General features: G+C 40.8%; 1 protein-coding gene across 1 annotated transcript in view; it reads left to right on the plus strand.

The window, feature by feature from the left end:
* adam12b (ADAM metallopeptidase domain 12b) overlaps positions 1 to 20204 on the plus strand; it is a 75077-nt gene that overhangs the window by 5066 nt on the left and 49807 nt on the right. Inside the window, exons 2-3 of the mRNA XM_070841080.1 lie at positions 7939 to 8060; positions 11292 to 11365. Of these exons, the coding sequence (XP_070697181.1) occupies positions 7939 to 8060; positions 11292 to 11365 (196 nt within the window). The remainder of the gene's footprint in view (positions 1 to 7938; positions 8061 to 11291; positions 11366 to 20204) is intronic.

Consider the following 20204-nt stretch of genomic DNA (forward strand, 5'->3'; position numbering starts at 1 on the left):
AGTCCACTTAGTAGTTATTGGGATAGACCCATCCCACCCGCTGAGCGACGTTGCCGTCCGTAGAGCCATCCAGCGTGGCTTAACAGCCACATTTGTTGGAGCACCTTCTCTCCCACAAATGGCTGTTAGGTGACCCAGCGTGTGCGATAAGTTTCTGATAATCCCTAAATCCTCCGAGCTGAAATCCCCATAGCTCTGAGACGTAATGCCCAAATCTGTGCAGGACAAGATAGGAATTGGCTTTTCCACAGTTCCCCCCACAGGATGGGGAATGGGACACACAAACAACTCTCACTAACCCACCCTGAGAAGTCTCCTATCGCTGTTATTTCACTGTGAGCCGCTGACCTCATAGCAGACTCTGTCAGGCCAATAATGCGTTGCTCTGTTTGGAATGGATCTGAGGGGTCCCAGATCTAGGATTAACACCTTCTCAACTTCAGCACTAATCACTCCAGTGTGTCATCACAGGGGAAAGTGAGTGATGAGGGGGTTGATAGAGAGAGAGGGATTGTTGAAGTTAGGCAACGAGGGGACTCTCAAATTCTCAACTCCCGAGAAAGGCTTTGGGACTCTTTGTTTCTCTGCGCTCTTCGCAGACCCTTTTTCTCTCTTTGTCTCTCAGCCTGGTCTCTCGCTATCAATACGAAGCTCATAATGTTGTCCCTCATTGGAAGTCAAATTGTAAACCCCCTCTTTTCTCTCTGTATGGATCTGATTCTGCTTTGGACAAGTTAACACATCCAGCAGATCCTTTTCTGCCAACTATGTACAAGGACGCTGGTGGTATAGAGGAAGTACTCAATCATCGTAATGTTTCAATAGACAGCAGACGTGGAGTGAGGCAAACTCATAAGTTTATAATTTTACATGTTCTCTCAAAATATATCTACCTGAAATGTAAAAAAAAAAAAATTTGAAGAGTGCTTTCAGGGTTTATCTGGAAATTCCAGCTCTGTCCAGTGCCTTGTTGAACATACCGTTACAGAACATGAACCAGCATAGTGTAAGTTCATTATGCTGCTCAAAATGAAATGCAGAGAAGAAAAATACATTTGTACATGAAGCCTCTACAGAGAAAAGAAGCCTATATGTGCGTTTCACCGGATGACTTGTTTTATCAGGTGAAAGTGTCTTTTATTTTAAGTTGCTTCTAGCATCGTACCTCAATTCATATGCAGCAATGCTGTCTATTTTTTTTTTCTTGTCTTTTATGACTTCAGGAACATCATATTGAAGATGCACTGTGTCAGCAGCTGGGTTTTTTTTTTTTTTTTACGCTTTATAAAAAAGGATTTATCAGGTGCCTTTTAGCAGAAGGTATTGTAAAATGCTCTCTTTGATGTGCTGCAAGGAAGAGTGTTTGTTATGCAAGGAAACCCAAGCTTTACTTTAGTGCTGATTTGCACAAGATGACAAGGCTCGGTGTTACAACCTGTAATATGGTAGACATCATTAAGATTATGTTGATGTCTTTGTATTTCTCTGAGTGACTCAGATGTACTTCTGATTAAATACATGTCATGACAACCTCACAGGTATCACTGTCTGATTGATATTGTAGGAGTAGTTCGGTGCCATTTTTACTTCCAGGAACAACTCTATTAAGATAGTCATGAGCTGTACTGTGTTTCAAAGCGCCCTCATTCGCCATTCTCTTTGTTAAGGGCTCTTTATTTCCAAGGGCACATTGTAGGTGTACCATCCGTTGCTGTATTTAGGTCAGTGGTGTTTTCATTCGGAATCAGTAATTGGATGTGTACTGAAAGCTTCACTAATGTGTTGTGGAGCTCCTTTGTTCCACTCTGACCGAAAAGATGAAAACATTTTAGCATCTTTAATCCTCAGATTCCCTCTGTGAGAGATCACAGAACCTATAGCGCATGTAAAGCAGAAGTAAGAAAACACAGCAAGGAAAAGTTCGACATCACGGGAAAACACTTATTTGAATGTCTGAATGGTAAAGGGCTGCATTCATATAGTGCTTTTATCGAAAGCGCTTTACAATTTGCCTCTCATCCACCTATTCACACTCACACATTGATGGAAATGAATTGCCTTGCAAAGTGCTGGCCTGACCATGGTGAGCAATTTTGGGTTCAGTGTCTTGCTCAAGGACATTTTGAGGTGCTGACAGCAGGATCCAGGGATTCAACCACCAACCCTGTGGTTCGAGGACAGCCTGCCTGCTGAGCCACAGCTGCTAGACGTTGTTTGCTTTCTTGCTGAGCGTTTAGATTAGAAGATCAATACCACTCCTGTATCTTTCTGTTAAATATTAAAGGTCCCACATTTTGCAAAATGCACTTTTAATGTCTTTTTAATACAAATACGTGTCCCCTGTGTCCTTACAGATCATCAAACTATAAGAAAAACCGTCCTCTTTTTGTTTGTTTGATTTGGCTCCCTTTATGATGTCATACGGGGATCTGTTGATCATGTGACCTCCTCTAGCCCTTCAGCAGGCTGACTGTCCACATCCCCTGAAAACCTCCTGAATCCACCTTGTTGTCTGCCATTTTTTTCTCCTATCAATACCAGCTCCAGATAACACAAAGGCAGATAGGCACAAAGCCTCAGACAGAGGCTGAAAACCTATGTAACCTAAGTATGAACTTGAAAATTAAAGGAATATGGGACCTTTTAAGCTACAGCTACAATACGGTTAGTTTAGCAGAAACACTGGAAGCATGGGGGGAAAAACTAGCCTTGTACAAAGGTGATAAAATCCCCCCCACCAGCACCTCTAAAGCTCACTAATTACTTAATCTTGGAGGGAAAAAAACAAGTGTAAAAAGTTGTTTTACGAGATAAACTGGAGTATTTCTTGGTTAGGCACCATAACTTCATGGACTCCAGTTAAGTGGCTGATCTCGTATCAGTATTATCAGCCCACATGTAACATCTCTTAAAACTATAAATGGTAATTTTGGTTTATCCACTATAATTTTTATTCATATTAAACAAATGAGGTATAACATGTTAGTTAGTGAGTTTTACTGGTGCTGGTTAGTGAATTTTGTTACTTTCAGACGCAGGCTGATTTAGATCTTCGTGCTAAGCTAGCTGTAGCTTCATATTTAGCAGACAGATATGAGTCATTCTTCACTTTCACTAGGGTGTTTAGAACTCTGGCACATCAGTATATCATTTTAAACTGTCAAAAGCCAGAAAACATTTGTGAAGCTTGTGATGTTTAATGTTGACTTAAATCTGAAATTGAAACTTCAACAGAAATTTCATAATAAGCTTCACAAAGGCACTGTAGCACTTTAGGGTGCTCCCATTTTTCATTGCGTTTATATTTCATGTATTAACATGCCAGTAAATGAAAAAAGAAAGAACAAATCTGTCCACACTGATTACACCTATCTCACGTCCATGCAGTAGCTTCAGCTTGGCTCAATATGTTGCCACTTCATGATCAATATTTAGGATCAATTCCAGAAATGGTTCTGGTTTTGAGCCAAATTTCAATCGAATCCAATTGCAACAGTTAAATTCAACCTGTGTTTTTTTTTTTTTCTTTTCTTTTCAAAGACACTTGTCCATGTGTATGATCGTGGAACCTTCATCTTCCTTCTTTAACCCGAAAGAGGCTGATCCACGTCTCTGGGGCTCGGCCTGTTGTGCTTCCTCGCTTTTATATTTGACTTCAGTTGAAAGCTGTGGAGACCAGGTGTGTGTGGTTGAGAGCAGCTAAGACGGAGTTTATCTGGTAGTTTGCAACAAAAGAGATCAGATTTTTACAGTCTTGAATTGAAATATTTCACATATATTTCATATATATTATTTATATTATATATATTATATATTATATTTCAATATTTCAGCATCAATGCCACTAAACAGTCTCGGTAATTTCTCCTTTTGTCTCCAGTATCTCAAGCAGCAAGTACGAAATACTGATGATTAGTTGACAGATAATTCATCAATTTCGATAATAGAATAGTCATTCAGTCATTTTCTAAATTCAGTGATTCTGGCTTTTTAAATTTGAATATTTTCTGCTTTTAACTGAATACCTTTGGGTTTCTAACCATTGATGGGACAAAGCAAACATTCTGAACATGTCTGCTTGACCTTCAGGAAAATGTGGTGGATATTTTTTCCCTATTTTCTAATAATTGTATTGGCCAAATGATTGATCGATCACTGGAGAAAACAATTGTCAGTTGAATCAATAATCAATGTTATCAGCCCTTGTACACACAGTTGTTTTATCTGAAATTGAATGTGATGTTGCCTAAATAATCTCAACATAAGGTCCATTTAGTAGCTGATCTGGAGCTTTCAATCGTATCACACGTTCCTCATCAGCAGATGGACTGACAAATTGTCGTGGAATTGTAGATGCTCAATTTAAACCTGCTTTTGTAGGAACTTTTGAGCATTGTCAACATGTTTTTATGTGCAAACGTATGCCAGTTTTATGAGTTATATTTTCTTTATTCATTTATTATGAGTTTCTTTAGGGACGTCTCTTCCATATTGCCTTAAAATTTGAGCATAAAAATTTCATTCCTGACTTTGGAAATAAGTTGTCAAACTAATTTCACTCACAAGACCCATTTATTGGTTTTCAATCACATGATATTGTGAGACATTAGCAACATTAGTTTAACTGCTGTGTCCAAGGTCAAGAGTGAACATTTAAGTTAATTGAAAAAGTAATATTTTTATTTCTAAGCTAAAGATAAAGGGTGTGATATGTCCCTTTAAATACAAGAATATTGTAGATGGTTTGTATGCAAATTTTATTTGAGGCTAATCAGATTCCAGGAGGTCTCTGAGGTACCACTGTGACGTTCGCTCTCTTGTACTCCCTGTACACCCTGCCTATAGATTACCACATGTCCTTCATCCTCCTGTTTTGACCTTCTTCTCACTGTTTCTTCTCTTGTTCATCTCAAGAGAGGGACTCCATAGAAACATTGCTGATTAAGCGAGTACAGTATTAGCTGTGAATGAAAAGCATTGTATTCTGTTTCTACTATAGACTAAAGGGAATGCACATAATGCTGCACATAGGCATTTTTAAACATATTATTTATGCATGTGTGGCTGTCTCGCTTTAATCATCCCCACAATTTATTCGCCCTTCTTCTCAAAAAAGATAAATAAATATATAAATAAATGTGAGAGTCATCAGGATAGGTCTCTGATGCAGCAGGTAACGCACTAAGTGTACATAATGAGGTTGATTTTTGTCCTGAGTCCAGCAGTGCCCCTCCGTTTGACTGAAATAATTACTGCTCATTCTGTTTGTTTGTATTGTTGGCTGGGTCACTCCCGTGCCGAGTAAAGTGGACACACTCGTACACTCACTCGGGGTGTAATGCTAAAACGGAAAAAACATCATCCTTGATAGATCATAAAAATCAAGTTAGCTTTAAAACAGATCTGGTTTTTGAGGCTATTTAAAGAGAGAGTAGGGGGAAGATGTTTTTGGCTGCCAAACAGACTTGTGTTTTTTTAGATGTGTGACCCGCAGCTGATTTTCCCTTGTGTCCGATATGGGGACACAACTGTGGTTGGCTTAGCAATCAAGATACTCTCCAGAAAACATATGGGATTAGCCCAATTTTAGTTTGAATTTCAAAGGTTCCCAAAGAGGATAAAAGCCCATGAGAATGATCATGAATGTCATATTTCTTTGCTGTTTGAAGAGAGTGCTTTTTTTTTTTTTTGGGGGGGCAGCGGTAACGGATGTTGCATATAAACTTTAATCTTCGTCCAGCTCGCACTGAGGCCCGATACGCACAAAAACCTTGACAAACTCGCATACAGCCCGCAGCTCTCTTGCACACACAGTATCAGTATCCTTCAAACGAAGTGCTTGTCGAACCAATGAAGTGTTTTAAACCCCTGAATTGGGGGTGGCCCACAACATTTTTTTTTTGTAATGTTTGGAAACCAACAATCTAACAAGCACACTCTCCACTCTGCAAGCGTGCAGAAGTGAGAACGTAGAGAGTATTTGAACCTCTCACTCTAGCTTTCCTTTATATTCTTCACACAACTGTCTCCATCGCGTTCTGTTTGAACAAACAAGTGCAACAACGTGGAAATATTGTTCAAAAGTGTGCAATGTATTGAGTCTCGGCCCCCTCTATGACAGCAAGCTTTTCTCTTCGAGTGTGACCGCTGAGAACAACTCTTAACACTTTTGTCCTAAGATGTGGTCTGATGACACGATGCATGAGCTAGTGTGTTTCGAGCATAGCCCTGCTTTGCTTTGCTTTGCTTCTCTCTGCATTGGTGTTTAATTAACACAAACTCATTCAGCATCACTGAGATCTAAATGAATTCATTTAGCAAAGGGACACTAGTGGAAGTGCTGAAGTCTTTTATTAACAAGACGTCTGCTTGATTTTCCTTTTATAGCTCTTTTTTTAATGGCACTCCAGCCACAGCCTGTGGTCTCAGTCATGCTGCTCCGTCTGTCTAACGTGGTTTTCATGCACCACTTAAACCAACAAACTACAGTCAGCATATGTTCAAATACCCCATTAAATATAGGAGGTCCCTTTTATGCCCTTGTTAGCTTATTATGCACTGTGGATAAATGGAGAGTCGGGGCCACACTGAGAGCACCGGGCAACCGCTGTCGCAGACTGTTTGAAGTTGGAAGAAATGCAGTTGTGGTGGCGCACGAGTCACTGCTGAATTTCGCTTTCAAAGAAAAGAAATATCAGACTTTGAAGAGGCAAGAGCGCTGGAAAATGAAGACATATCCAGCCGGGAGGAAGAGTAAACAAAATATGTCAGACTTAAGCATTGCTCTCAGTGTACTACTGAACTCTTCTTGTACCCTGCATGACGCCACACATGCTCAAGCAGCCAAACGCACGCTTTACGTGCATATCTCCAGGGATTAGCGACCAGACCTTACACATACAGTAAATAGAGGCGCAGCATGCTCTCGCTGTCTTCCTTTGGTTTTTTAGCAGGAGTGTGAAACCTCAAACAACCTCTCCTCTCCCCTTCAACACTCCGTCTCCACTCCATCTCCACGGCCCCTCTCTGGGTTTGTAACATTTATTGGGCTTCACAGGAAGCCTGCTGGGCCTGCTACAATACAGTCATGCTCTGTGAGGCCGTGAGAGCATTAGGGACAGCCTCAGTTGTGTGTGGGAGCAAAGGGAGGACGGCTGGGAGAGGCGCTGGGAGAGCAGAGGGAATTGTGACTGTGATTCCCACATTCTGCTTGAAGCCACTGATCCGGTTTATTGTATTTCATCCTATGCTATATATACATCCCTTCTTCTTTGCTTCCCAAATGAGCTGTCTTTTAAGTGATAATTAGCATAATTGGCTTCTAATTCTGCCTTCACTTAAGTACAAGTTTGAAAGAGAAGTGAAATTATATGTTAAAGAGAGAAAGTGGAAAGGAGGAGGAAACAAAAAAAGCAGCAGCAGCTTGCAGTGCCAGTTCTTGACCTACTATGTGAAGGGAAAGAAGATGTGGGAAGGACAATTTCTGCCAGTGGGTTTTTTTTTTGACTCCGCTCCTGTCTGACAATATTGTAAAGGCTGGGCTCCTCATAATGCTGATGCTATGTGAGAGCATCTATTATTGATGCTCTGTCTGTGGCTGCGGTCCTATTGTAGAGGCCCTTTGGGGGACAGCCCATCTCCTCACAGGAACAAGAGTGAGCTTTTACTCTTTCTCAGCAGAGCAGTCCACTATCTTTAGTAGTGGTGCGCCTCGTGTCTGAGGCTTCCCTACCTTTGCTGCGGGGGTTTTTTTTTTTTTCTATCTGAAACTTTTTTCTTTGTGTGTGTTTAAATCATAGAGCAGCACTGACCCATATCGCTGACCCATTTGTCTGCAAGCCAGTTTAACAAACTGTAAAAGCATCTGCAATGTTTGTAGTGTGGTGGTAAATTTTATCATTCAAGTCTGTAATCTGTTCTGATGATTTTTTTTTACAGGAAGTAATCCAGACAAGGCTAAATGGCAAGGGGAAGCAACCAAACCAGAAGCCTATGGGACCACTGTACCTCTGCTGCTGAAGGGCAAGGAGCGAAGACCTCTCTGCCAGCTCACGGCCGGGGTAAATACTCAGAGGGCCACTTAGCAGCACTAGCTCAATGCTAATAAGTTGGCTTCAAAGTGTGTATTCAAGAGCTCAGCCGAGCACAGATGCCTGGCTTTTTGTTTGATATAATACAGTACAGTAAATGATTCCCTACCCTGTTACCCATTTCCCACTTGCTTGATTTTAGGCAGTAAAAAGTCTCTCCCTTAGCTCTGTTTATCCTCTGTCAGTTCCCTGTTGCGGTTTCTCTCCTCTTTAGTCCCCTCTCCTTTGTTTTAAATATGTCCTCTTTTGCTTGTTGAATATGAGTTTGCCGTAGGCGACACGTACTCTGAAATTATTTCTGAATCTCACCAGCCTCTCTGAAGTTTGACCAGTCAGCAGTGCACAAACCTGATGCTGTGAGAGAGATTCAAGAGTGTGAAGCAGCCTTGTAGCACCTTGCAGATTGTGTCATTTATTTGCTGCACCATAGAATATATGTTAGATTAAAAAAAGATATATATATATATATACATGCATACACTCCTTGAACTCGCTAGACTTGTGTTTTCAGGCAGGGTAAACCAATCTGTCCCACCAGCTACAGCTGGAAAAGAAAATGTTTGAAATTTGGTATATCCCCCCACAACCTAAGGAAACTTTTCCAGAGGAGGTAAATGCGTAGGTGTTGAGAAGTCCCAGAGCAATCAAACATTTTTTCCTGGTGCAGAGACGTAACCATCTGAGGGAGTTGTGTTTTTCCAGCCTTATGCTGGGGATATGCAGGAGGCGGAAGTGCTTCGAAGCGCCATGAATTCTCAGGCAAGCAGAAGCCTGGCTGTTCACAATGGAAGCCCATTTCTCTGCACCGCACAACAGGCGATTCTGTTCCTTTGCTCTTTTCCGATCAGACATAGAGCTGATCTTTATTATCTTTTTTTATCAAATACACACTCTGCTCATATGTGTGTGTGTGTGTGTGTTGTCTGCTCATCTCTCTCACTCTCTGTTTAGACAGAACTGACAAATAGGCTAAATACATAATTTAAAAAACACAACCACAAACAGCAGTGGTATTATGCCAGTCGGTAGGAGAAGGTTATTGATGTTAATAACATTAATTGTTTATCGCCAACAGTCACATAGGCATGAGGAAAATACTGCTTTTAGTTTTACAGAGTTAATTAAGCACTCTGTTTTCAACTACTGCTACTATCAGATATATTTTACCACCAGCTACCTCTGATATAAAGCGTTTTTCTTGAGGAGATATGCTGGTTTTACAGTAGGACATCTACAAATTGACCCTCCCCAAATTAAACTGACCGTTAGGGCAGCTGGTGATTGTCTAGTTTCAGAGAGTTTCTCCCCGTACAACAGATTTATACAGCTGCTCCTTGTGTCAATAAGGGTTATCAAGCAGTCTTAAAGCACTGCAGAGTCATTACTTACAGTGACATCCACAGTCCACTCGGGATGGGTAGCAAAACCTGGTATTAACCTCAGGGTTAAATTATTGAAGACCGTAGTATTGATAAGCTCCAGTGTTAACGGCTCTGCTCTCTCTGTTGTGAGAAACTAAGAGAATAGATGTCTTACTTACTCAGGCTACATAAATGCTCTCTCTTGCACCTTTTATCTCATCAACTCTGTTTCTAATTTGCAATAAGATGAAGCCATTTGCCTATGATGCATTTTCACTATTCTGAGTCCAGCAGAGACGCTGCTCTTAGTGACAATGACGAAGAGAATTAAACGCTCACAGGTCTGGTTACGCTTCAGTAGAGTTGATGTTGACAATTATTGTCTCCACAAGTGCAACAAGTCTTCGGGGAACCACAACCGATCTTTATGAAACATCTAGCAAATGTGCACAGTTTTTGACAGCCTAGCTCATAGTCCATCTGTTGTTGCCCCATGTACCTCTACCCTTCAAGAATATTATATGCCGTTAAAAAATAAAGCAACATTAATTATTTTTTTCTAAATTTGTTTAACTTTTTGTCTTTTAAACAAACAGAACTGATGAGAGTACCATTAGAGTAAAGGATTAATAATCAGTATCCGTAAGAGAAGTAGTACTGTTAAAATCTTACTACTAAAAATCTTACCCTACACTCAACACACACTCGAAACCACACTTCCACACAGACTCTCAGACACAGCTGTAGAGCAGCTGGTGAAGTATTGACCTGAAGGCAATGGTCAGTAGACCTTAGAAATGTTACTGTAAAAGAGAAGACATACTAAAATCTGAAATATCAAGTGATGAAACATAAAACTATGCCCATTCCTCGCAGTGCACTTGCCTGACAATTTTTGTCTCGACTGGTGAGGATATGTGAATCCTTTTTCGAAATGTTTTTATGTCTGACTTTATCTTTTTCATGCTTTTTTTATGTTCATGTTTTAAGAACGGTCTGATGACACCATGAGCCTCAGGCATGAATACACTTAGCTTCTGTCTTGCTGCAAGGGCACCTCATCAGCCTGATAACCATTTTCTGAAAACTGCTAAATCATCTTAAAGCTGTTTGTTGGGAAATTGCCATTTAGTGATTTGATGTGGTATTAAATCGCAAAATGAGATTTGACATTGTGAGTGAAATCTCTTGCATCGTCTTTGTTTTGGGGGGATCTTGCAGCCGTAAAACGGTGGCACCGAGCTGCTCACATCACTTAGTCATTGTAGTTGTTCCTGCACTGAAATGCAGCGTATTTGCCAAAGAAAATAGGAAGTTCCATTTGCTTTAGCAGTACCTTAATATAGCTCTAATATGGTGTGAAGAAAGTGAACAGTAAACAGTGAGGCTGGTATCAAAAACATAAAATTACACAGGATTTATGTATTATGTTCATGCATTTTTTTTCCTGTGAATTACTTGTGTGTAGGTAAGCAGTTTGAATCCAGCAAGGTAATGGCAGGGTCCGCCACTAACAGTAAAAACAAAATTATGCTATGCGGAAAATTCATGAAATTCATAAAGACTGTTACTTTAAAGAGACAGCATAGATAGAAAACTGGTTGTCTAAGTGGTGAAACTAGTCCAATATTTCTACTTCTGTGTCACGCACAGACTTGGGAAGTTTAGGATGTGGAAGCTTTCTTCCTGTTCCTCTAACACTATTGCTCCCTGGCACATCCTGCCTTGTGTACAGCCTGTGTCAAAGTGCGGTGAAGCTTCACACAAATGCTGATCCATAGGCAGGATGTATGAGATCTTTGCACCACCTCAACACTCGCATCACCTTTTTGTGTTCCAGAGTCATCCTGCGTCACTCCAGCTGCTGGTACACGCAGAAGGTGAAGAGTTGATCCTGCTGCTGGAGAAAAATGAGTGAGTTTCCCTCTGAGTCATTTGAATTCTCTTTCCATACTCATTGTGTGCACCGGGACAGAGGAAACTTGATTTTTATTATGTTAATCACACATAGTGCCATAGATAAACCCACACTCCCAGCTATGGATGGCTGGAGTTATATATGCAATAGGAGGAGAAGTTGTACGGGTCTGGGCTATGATATAGTGTATTCAAGGAGGGAGAAAATAATATGTCCTCAAGTGATTGGACTCTTTTATGGTTCAGTCTCTCTGAAGGGCCGAGAGATGAAAGCTGATAAAGAATAAGGCAGAGGAGAGCTCTTGAGGACATGTCCTCCCTTCTTTTGCTTTCCCTCCTATAACCACTCCACTCCTTTCCAGGCTGCGGAAAATAACACAGTGAACTGTGAAACGAGGGGTGGGGATCACTTGGTGTTCATAAATATGTAGATACACACACGCTCACACACAAACTGTTTCCTATAGGGAGGAAAGATTGCTGTAAAGCCAGAAGAAAAAATGGGTAAAGGCCAGGGTTACTTGTCTGGAGAAATTTACAGTCTCACAAGAATGATGGCATTGCTGTCTCAGGTCTTGTTCCTGCCAATGTTTCTTATTCAGAGTTAGTGGAGATATAATATTTTACTCTGCTGCTGTGGGACACAGATATTGACACTGGAATGATGGACTTGGTCCACAACTGGTCAGACCTCTATTAGCGGTACCTAGAGCAAACACAAATGTGACCACTGAGATTTTCAGACTGCTTTTTCAAACTGCAGAAACTTAGTGGGAGTTTCAAAATGAAAAACATCTACTGTCGTCAAAATTCAGAAATGAATCTACAAATATTGATTCACATATTCATTCTCCCTTGTACATCCGACATACAGCAGCCAATAACTCTGAAATATTGCAAAACTAAAACAACTATTAGAAAGATTTAAAGAGGCTATTTCAACAAATGACCTATTAAACACCCATCCCCATGTCTAATTTCTCTGAAGTTATCGTGCCATCTCTCTAACACAATTCAAAGTACTTGCCAAACAAGCAAAAAAACAAAATCCCATGAATGTAATGTCCCTGTCCAGAAATGACACACTCCTTAGACAACGTACCCGACTGACCCCTCCATTCTCCGGTCTCCATGTGACCTCTGGCAATTTCAGCATCAGCTGTGAGTCATCCGTCACCAGCCTGAGGCCCGGGAGCATGCTGCCATTCCCATCCGGCCTGTTCCCTGTCAGGCCAGATGTGTCCTCTGATATTGCTTCACCGGTTCAGCCATCTCTGAACAGGTGGTCTCTGACCTCTGAGTGGGTCTGTTTTATCAAGGCTTTAACCATTCAGTCTGGGTCAAGAGGAAAGATGAGGAAAATGCAAAGGATGTGGGGACGCCTTGAAGTTTCTCTGAATAAGTAGAAGGTAGTTTTCATAATAAGAGCACTTTAGAGCTGTGGTACGTACATTTCTCATTTTACCTAGAGGTGCCCTTCTAGCTGCACTCACTGACGCACACTGTCATAGTTGATATCTTTATTGGATAGTCCCCATAGCAGCATCTAATTTTTTCATGTCATGCTACAGTTCATGTTGAATGCCGCAGGGCTGCGTAAGGCTGGAATAGGATTGTGTTTTTACAGAGCTCAATGTGGAGCACAGTGGTCAGGTTTTATAGATTTTTGTTCTATAAAAAATTGTCTTGAGAACTTGATTGCCACTATGGGATATTCCTGCAGCAACAGCCAAATCATATAAGAAATATGTTGAATGCTTTATTCACACCTTAGACAGCACCCAGGTTAATAACAAGTCATTATTACAAAGTCATTTTGAACATCCAAGCAGTGCTCAGACCCTCAAAACCTACTTTTTATTTCTAGTCCAAATCATTAAACTTTTGAATGTACAGCAGGAACATAATAAAATAATTTACAACCCATCTTCAATTTTCTTTTTGGTGTAATGGTCCAAAATGGCACCTAATGTTTGGATACTTAACGTAAGCATGGTATTTCTTTGAAGAATCTTTGCAATAAGCAGAATAAGAACCCAGAAGCAATACAGTGTGGAAGTTATTTAACTTTAATGCTACCTGAGGTAGAAATGTGGAGAAAACATTAAATGTTTAGAGGTAAAAAATAATGCACAATCAAGGGAAAAAGAACAAACAAGCATTAAGTGTTGGTGTTGTGGAAGTGAAAAGATCTGAATGCAGAGAACTCAGGAGCTTACTAAGTGCTTCATTGTGCTGAGTTATGGCAGGTGTTCTGTGAAGGATCATCCTTTTTTGCTTGAATCTGCTGAGCTCGTGCAGTTTCCTCATTTGGCACCGCTGCAGAAGCACACCTGTTCCAAGGCCAGTGTGAAACGATCTCAGTCCTCACCAATATAAACATGCTACCAGATCCAATTAATAGACTGCTTTTTTGTTAGATGCTTGGCCCTGTCCCAGAAAAACTTGGCTACAGCGAGACAAGTACAGATCTCATGAGGAGAAACACCAGGGGGTGGTCCACTTGTGAGTGTATGTGTGTGAGGGGCGTGTTTGCATGGGTGGAATACAGCAAGTTGAATGTCGTTCCAGTGTGTGTGTTTAAGGGAGTTAGACTCTTGTTTTTTTGGTTTTTTTTACCTTGTATATCTTGTGGTCTGATCATAGCCTGGAGAGGCCACTTCTTTTGTGTCCTTGCCGGCCACCGGGTTCACATCGGACTGCTGTTTTTTTCCAGACTCTTAAATTATGTACTTTTACAAGGTCTCACAGTCACAAGAAAACAACCCTGCCACCCAGTCAAAAAGCCTGCAAACCTCAAATGAAGTGTTCCTGTTTTTGAATGTCTGTGCCAAAAAAGTCATTTCACACTAAATAATATTTTGCACTCTTAGTTAATTCTGATTTTGGTTTTTGTCAGCTCTGAGCCCAAGCAGCACATTGTGACGTGACTGAGAGCGTCCTCTCTGCTTGATGTCGATCGTAACAGTCCTGTATGCCAGTACAAATTAACTTCTTGTCCCACATGCCAATTAATTTAAACTCACTTACCATGGTTAAAAAGGAGAAAATGCTTTCCAATTACTCTGTCATGTTTTTTTTATTTATTTATTTATTTTAGGAATGATCATGCCTTATACAGTATTTAAGACTTGACGTGATGTGCAGTGCAAACGGAGCTGGACATGCCTTGTGCCAGCAGTGGCTGCTTTGATGTATGGCTTTGATCAATGGCACAGTTGGCCAGCCTCAAATGATTAATGGTGGCCGTATGGGACATTCCACATTAGTCTTGATTAAAGACTTCAATAGCTCTGTCTGGGGGACCAAGGTGCTCATTTGTGTGTGTGTGTGTGTGTGTGTGTGTGTGTGTGAGAGAGAGACAGACAGACAGTGAGAGAAGGAGAGAGACAGAAGTATCAAAGATGTACAGCTTTGCCGAATTACTAAAGTTTTCTACATTTAGTATTGTAATTTCTGGTTTGTAAGGCCCAGGCTTATTGGAAATTGTTCAATACTAGTGCTGTTATGATACCCCTTTTCCCCTGTGTTTGTATTGGGGTATATTTAGTATCAATGGTTGATACCCCGCAGTTTGTTTGGCGCCACTGTCAGTTCTATAGAGAATACAATAAAAAATAAAATTAAAATAAAAACTCACCCTTTTGAAGAAACTTCATGATATGCTGCTTTTCCTTCTATTATTCTTATTTTGACAATGTTGCTAATTTTAAGTTTAAACAGAAAACAAAGGTGGAAAAAAAAAAACGCACACATATATATTTGTGTGTCTATATGTAAATAATTTGACAGGTTTTTATTTTTTCTGCTTTTCTCTCTGAAACACAATACGTTTAACTAGCTCTCTGAATAAACCATGCATTTCCCAGAGAGAACATTTCCTTTCATTCTTCTGTGGCAGGAAAGAAAAGAGGAAAGAGCCCTTTTGGAAGTCGCAGCCACATCTAAACAACATCGTTATGTTTTTGACAAAAAAAAAAAAATCCCCATAGCAACATCCTGAGTGTTTTCTATGGGAAAGAAGATGCACTCCATTTCACTAACACAGCTGACAATGCCAATGTGAGGTACCACAGAGATCTATTATTACCATGGCCGTTCAATACGGAGGAGCTCAGGCCAGACAAAGAGAGACCCCAGTTTTCTTTTGCACTTTAATTTGATCTGTCAAGAGTATGAGATAAGTTGAACTGTAAGTGGCTCTGTCACTCAGCGGCACTATTTATGTGGGAAAGAATTGGCTTCTTGCTTGCATGGCTGTCAACTCTGATGTCTAATCTAGCTTGTAAAAGGAGCTTTTATATATGCAACTAGTCTGTAATGATGGGTTTCCATGCTGTCTAAATAAACCTGTGCTGACCTAATAACCTGCATGAAGCCGAGAAGTAAACGGATGCTGAATGTTAAGCAGCAGCAAGCGTAACAAGCAACACTTTGGCAGTCTACTACTTCTGCTGCTGCTTCTTGCTCCAACCCCTTCATCACTCCCACTTCCACTGTTCCAGCATGTCTGTGATCAAGTTGTTTTGAATGCTGTCGCATGTTTTGCTGTTTCTCTTTCTATACCCAGGTTGTTGTTTTTTTTTTTTACCCCCCCATCTCTTGTTGTCTCTTCCGATCCCTTCCTCCCACGCTCTCCACATGCATGCTTGTTTTCTCTGAGCAGCTCTTCTGTCACCAGGCAACCTGAGACCTTGTCAAAGCCACCAGAGGGGAACGTTGGACCTCAGGTTGCTGTTTGGTGCCAACACATGTGTACTCCGACTTTGGTGCCAAGTCTCTCTGTGACTTTACTTTGGATGCCAAGGCGTTTTGTTCTGCCTGTCACAATCAATTCGCGCATTATTACAAGGTTAAACACCAGTCACCTACGAAGGGTTTCTGTTAGCTGTTTCACTGCACTTTGCTTGATTGTGAATGCCAATTATTCTCTGATGCCGTTTTGATACAGTGTAGTAGAGAAAAACAATGTCCAGTGTGGTTTCACACTGATTCAAGAAAAAGATTTTATTTGCTGTGGCCAGACAGACAACAGTGCTCTACTCCATACTGCTATTTTTTTTCACATCTGTTAAATGTAAGACAGCAGCCAGTGGCCGGTTACCCAGTTTGCCAGACTATTTCTTGCTGTGGCGGGATATACCTAACCCTCAACAATCAGGCTAGGTTGTCCTGGAATGAGCACCACTTCTCGCTCCAAAACCAAGATGGTAATTTTGAAAATGCCAAACTCAAGGCTTCAAAGCTCAGTCCACAAGCCAATGGGTGACAACACGGTGGCTACGTCCACTCCTTGTATACGGCCTATGGATAGAACAGGTTATTTAGATGGTCAGAAGGCAAATAATTGTATCACTCCAGATGTCAACATTTTTCTTCTAAAGAGACCACTGTGGCCACAGATGTGAGTGCCAACACAGAGAGCTCAGGCAAAAAAGAAACTGCAGGGCCGTTGAACCTGGCTCAACTTTTGCTGCAATCATTATTGGTGAATGCACTCCACTGGGCGGTCAAATATATGCAGTACATGTGCACATTCCTGGTGGATTACGTTTTACTTGAACAGCACATTTCCTCAGATGACCTGGCAATTGAGACTAAAATGAAAATGATAAAATGTTGACAAAAGGATTGCCGCTTTGATTACTTTCCAGAGTTATAAAATCCTTCCTCGTAGTGTGCAGCACAAGTAACAGACCTTTTTGGCTTGTCGCCATGGGTTGGCAAGCTAACGACTACAACTCTTAGGACCGACTGTGCTCCCCCACTTCACTCCAATTACTCCAACTCCCCCTTTACAGCTGCATGCATGTGTGTAGAAATGACAATCCCAATACACACAGTATGAGTTTCAACACCTTCTGCCTGCGTGAGTAGTAATCTGATCGCAGAATTCACCTTTTATCCCAGTGACATTGTAGATGTAGTTTTTAAGCTTAGAGTACATAGTAATCACATTTTCCCTACTGCCATCTTTAATTAGTTGGCTAAAGAGTTTGTGGATAATGCAGAGCACTCTTGGAGAAAGATGCCCGGTGTTCAAGGACAATAAGGCAAAAAACAGAGCGAGCGAGAGAGAGAGAGCTGTCTTAGGTGTTGCTTGGGGAAAAGATTAGAGTGGTAGTTTTTTGACCAGTGGGATCAGAGCCAAGCATCAGAGCCAAGCAGGCTCAAAGTCTCTCATAGTCTTCCCTTTTTCTCTTCAAGTCTCTCTCTGTCTTAGGTTCACTTTCTCTCTTTGCCTCCCTGATCCCCTAAAACTGTGATTGATTTTCCAGACCAAGAGATCTCTGGGGAAGATTAGTGGTAAGCCAGTTTTTTCTTTTTTTTTTTTTTGACCAAACGATAGTTGAAGTTGATTTGGTCACAAAGAAAATGACATACCTCAGGCTTGTAATAAAGTGTCTGCATGGCACTGCTGGTTATCTAAAACTGTAGTTGGAGTGCAGCAGATAAAGTCAAGAATTTTAAGGAATAATTCAGTTCAATTATTGCCCTAATTTTGCTTTCAATGAAACAGTTAAATACATTAATGCACTAATGCAGTATGTCAGTATATGGCATCATCTAACTGCTACAGACCTATTTTTAGGGGCCTGCAGCTGTAGAGGATAGCGAGGGTGTTGTCACAGCACTTAGCGAATATGTTCAGGTTGTGTTTCTGTGTGGTTCTCTCCCTCTCTCTCTTAGATGTTCATTTCTCATTCATGCGAGGCAACACTGAGTGGAACATCTCCCAATTTTAACTGCTTTTAACCTTACATATGCTGTACAGAGAGAGGGTCACCTGTCAAGGGTGCCAGCTAGCAGAACAATTAGGATCCTGTGAGCGTAAGCGATTTTCTGTTTAGTTTCTGAGCACATAACCGAGAGTAAGAGCCTCTAAATGAGAGCGCAGAGGTGATGCATTTGCAGCCTTGTTCACAAGCTCCCTAAAAAGGCTGCAGCTCTTTTTTGTTTTAAATTAGACCCTGTGATATACTCAGTATGGGGTCACTGGAGTGAACTATTGCTATGGCGTAGATGAGCAGAAAATCTATTATCTGCGTTGGATTTTTCGATGTGGTGGAGTGGGGGTACAGATGTTGATGGTGCATAATATCCATATTTGTCCTGGGCATCATTTATCTACATCAGCAGGAAACACTCCGGAAAATCCTGGAGAGTGTGGTACATGAGTAATTGCATCACCTGCCTGTGCATAGATTTGGCAAGATAATAAAATGCATGTCTGAACTATACATTGCACTTCCATGCATCCGTCCATGACAGGATACAGCCATTGGTGTACAATTTGTCATCAAATTACAGTTCCCAGTCCAGGGAATCAGCTTGCAGCAGAGTGTATCACAATCATGTTTCACACACAACCTCCCAAAACCCGTAACCATAAAAGCTTGATATAAAAGCTTTAATGAGAAATCCTTTTCAAAGTAGAAATTGCTTTGTGTGTGATTCACATCCTCCTCTATATCTCGGCATGGCACAGAGAATGGGTCATTTGTAGTGCACCCATGAGAAATAAGGTCTGTTCTGCTTCAGAAAGCACAGCTCAGCAGCTGTTACACACTCTCACTGATGTTTATCTGATATGGATAATGCCAGCAATATCGCACGCCATGCTATCAATTCATACAGGTGATATAAAATAGAGATCATTGGGATTATTGAGATCCTCAGCGAAAGCCACTGGCATGCAGCATTTTAGTTTGGTGATATCATGCATGTTCCAGATCCTTTCAGATGACAGTCTGCCCATCTAAGATCACATATTTGTTAGATAAAAGTGTTTCTCAAGCACATGTCATCATGCATGTATAGCATAGTGTGCAGAGCAGCATTTCAGATCTCAGGCAGGTCAGATACTGTAGGATTTGGCACAATATGTATATTCATTAGTTCAAAAGATCAGGGGTCAGAGGAAGTGTCTGTTCATAATAAATCCAGATGTGCCTTGGAAAACAAGGTAGAGGGGAAGTGCAGCATGTGACATCACTGATAGAGGGGAAGTTTTTGCTGTACTGCATCCACGTTGAACTCAACAACCCAGGGGCAGCAGCAAAATGAATCCATGGGTTTTGTGTGTAAACACAGGAGCCAGTGGGAATGTTTTTTCAATGGACAAAAGTAGAGTTGTATACCGTTGCAGATTTGTTTGAGAAACAAATTCCGGAGAAGCAGATAAATGTCCTTTTGAAATAAAAACAAGAAATCCACGAGTAAGTAACTTAAACTAGTAAGTAAGTATAGTCTTAAGGATGATTCTGGTTGATCACATCCTATTTTTCCTATCTTTTTATCGGTTGGGTTATGTTTTACTCACCAAAGTTGCAGAGATCTTGGAACGTGAAAAAAACCACAACCATGAAAATGACCAGACAGCTGTCAGCAAGCATCTAAACCAGTTTGTTTGGAGGCAAAACTGAAATAAATTGAATTGAATTGAAAAGTATGCTCAGCTAAAATGTAATAATCCCTAAATGCACTTTGTGAATGCAGAACCAGGGCAAGTACAGTACGTCATAGTTGTTATCCTGGTAGTGTTTATTGCCTTGTCTGACTTCAGCAATTAATTTTGTGAGTACAATGTTGTTATCACCAGTAAGAATGGTTACTGCATTTACAAAAAAGAAGAGTCAAGTTGTAATAAATCGGAATTATTAAGGTTACCACATATCATCAACATGTACTGCATATGTGTGAGCTTGAGCTCTTGAAGATCGGTGACTTTTTTTGTAATCATTTTATAGACTTTATTGAGAGACTGGCTTTATGACTTATGTATCCTGTGGTCAGCAGGTAAGTGAATCCAGTGGAGTAATGTGTTTTAGATAAT

Source organism: Pempheris klunzingeri, chromosome 12 (assembly GCF_042242105.1).
Source record: "Pempheris klunzingeri isolate RE-2024b chromosome 12, fPemKlu1.hap1, whole genome shotgun sequence".
NCBI lineage: Eukaryota > Metazoa > Chordata > Actinopteri > Acropomatiformes > Pempheridae > Pempheris > Pempheris klunzingeri.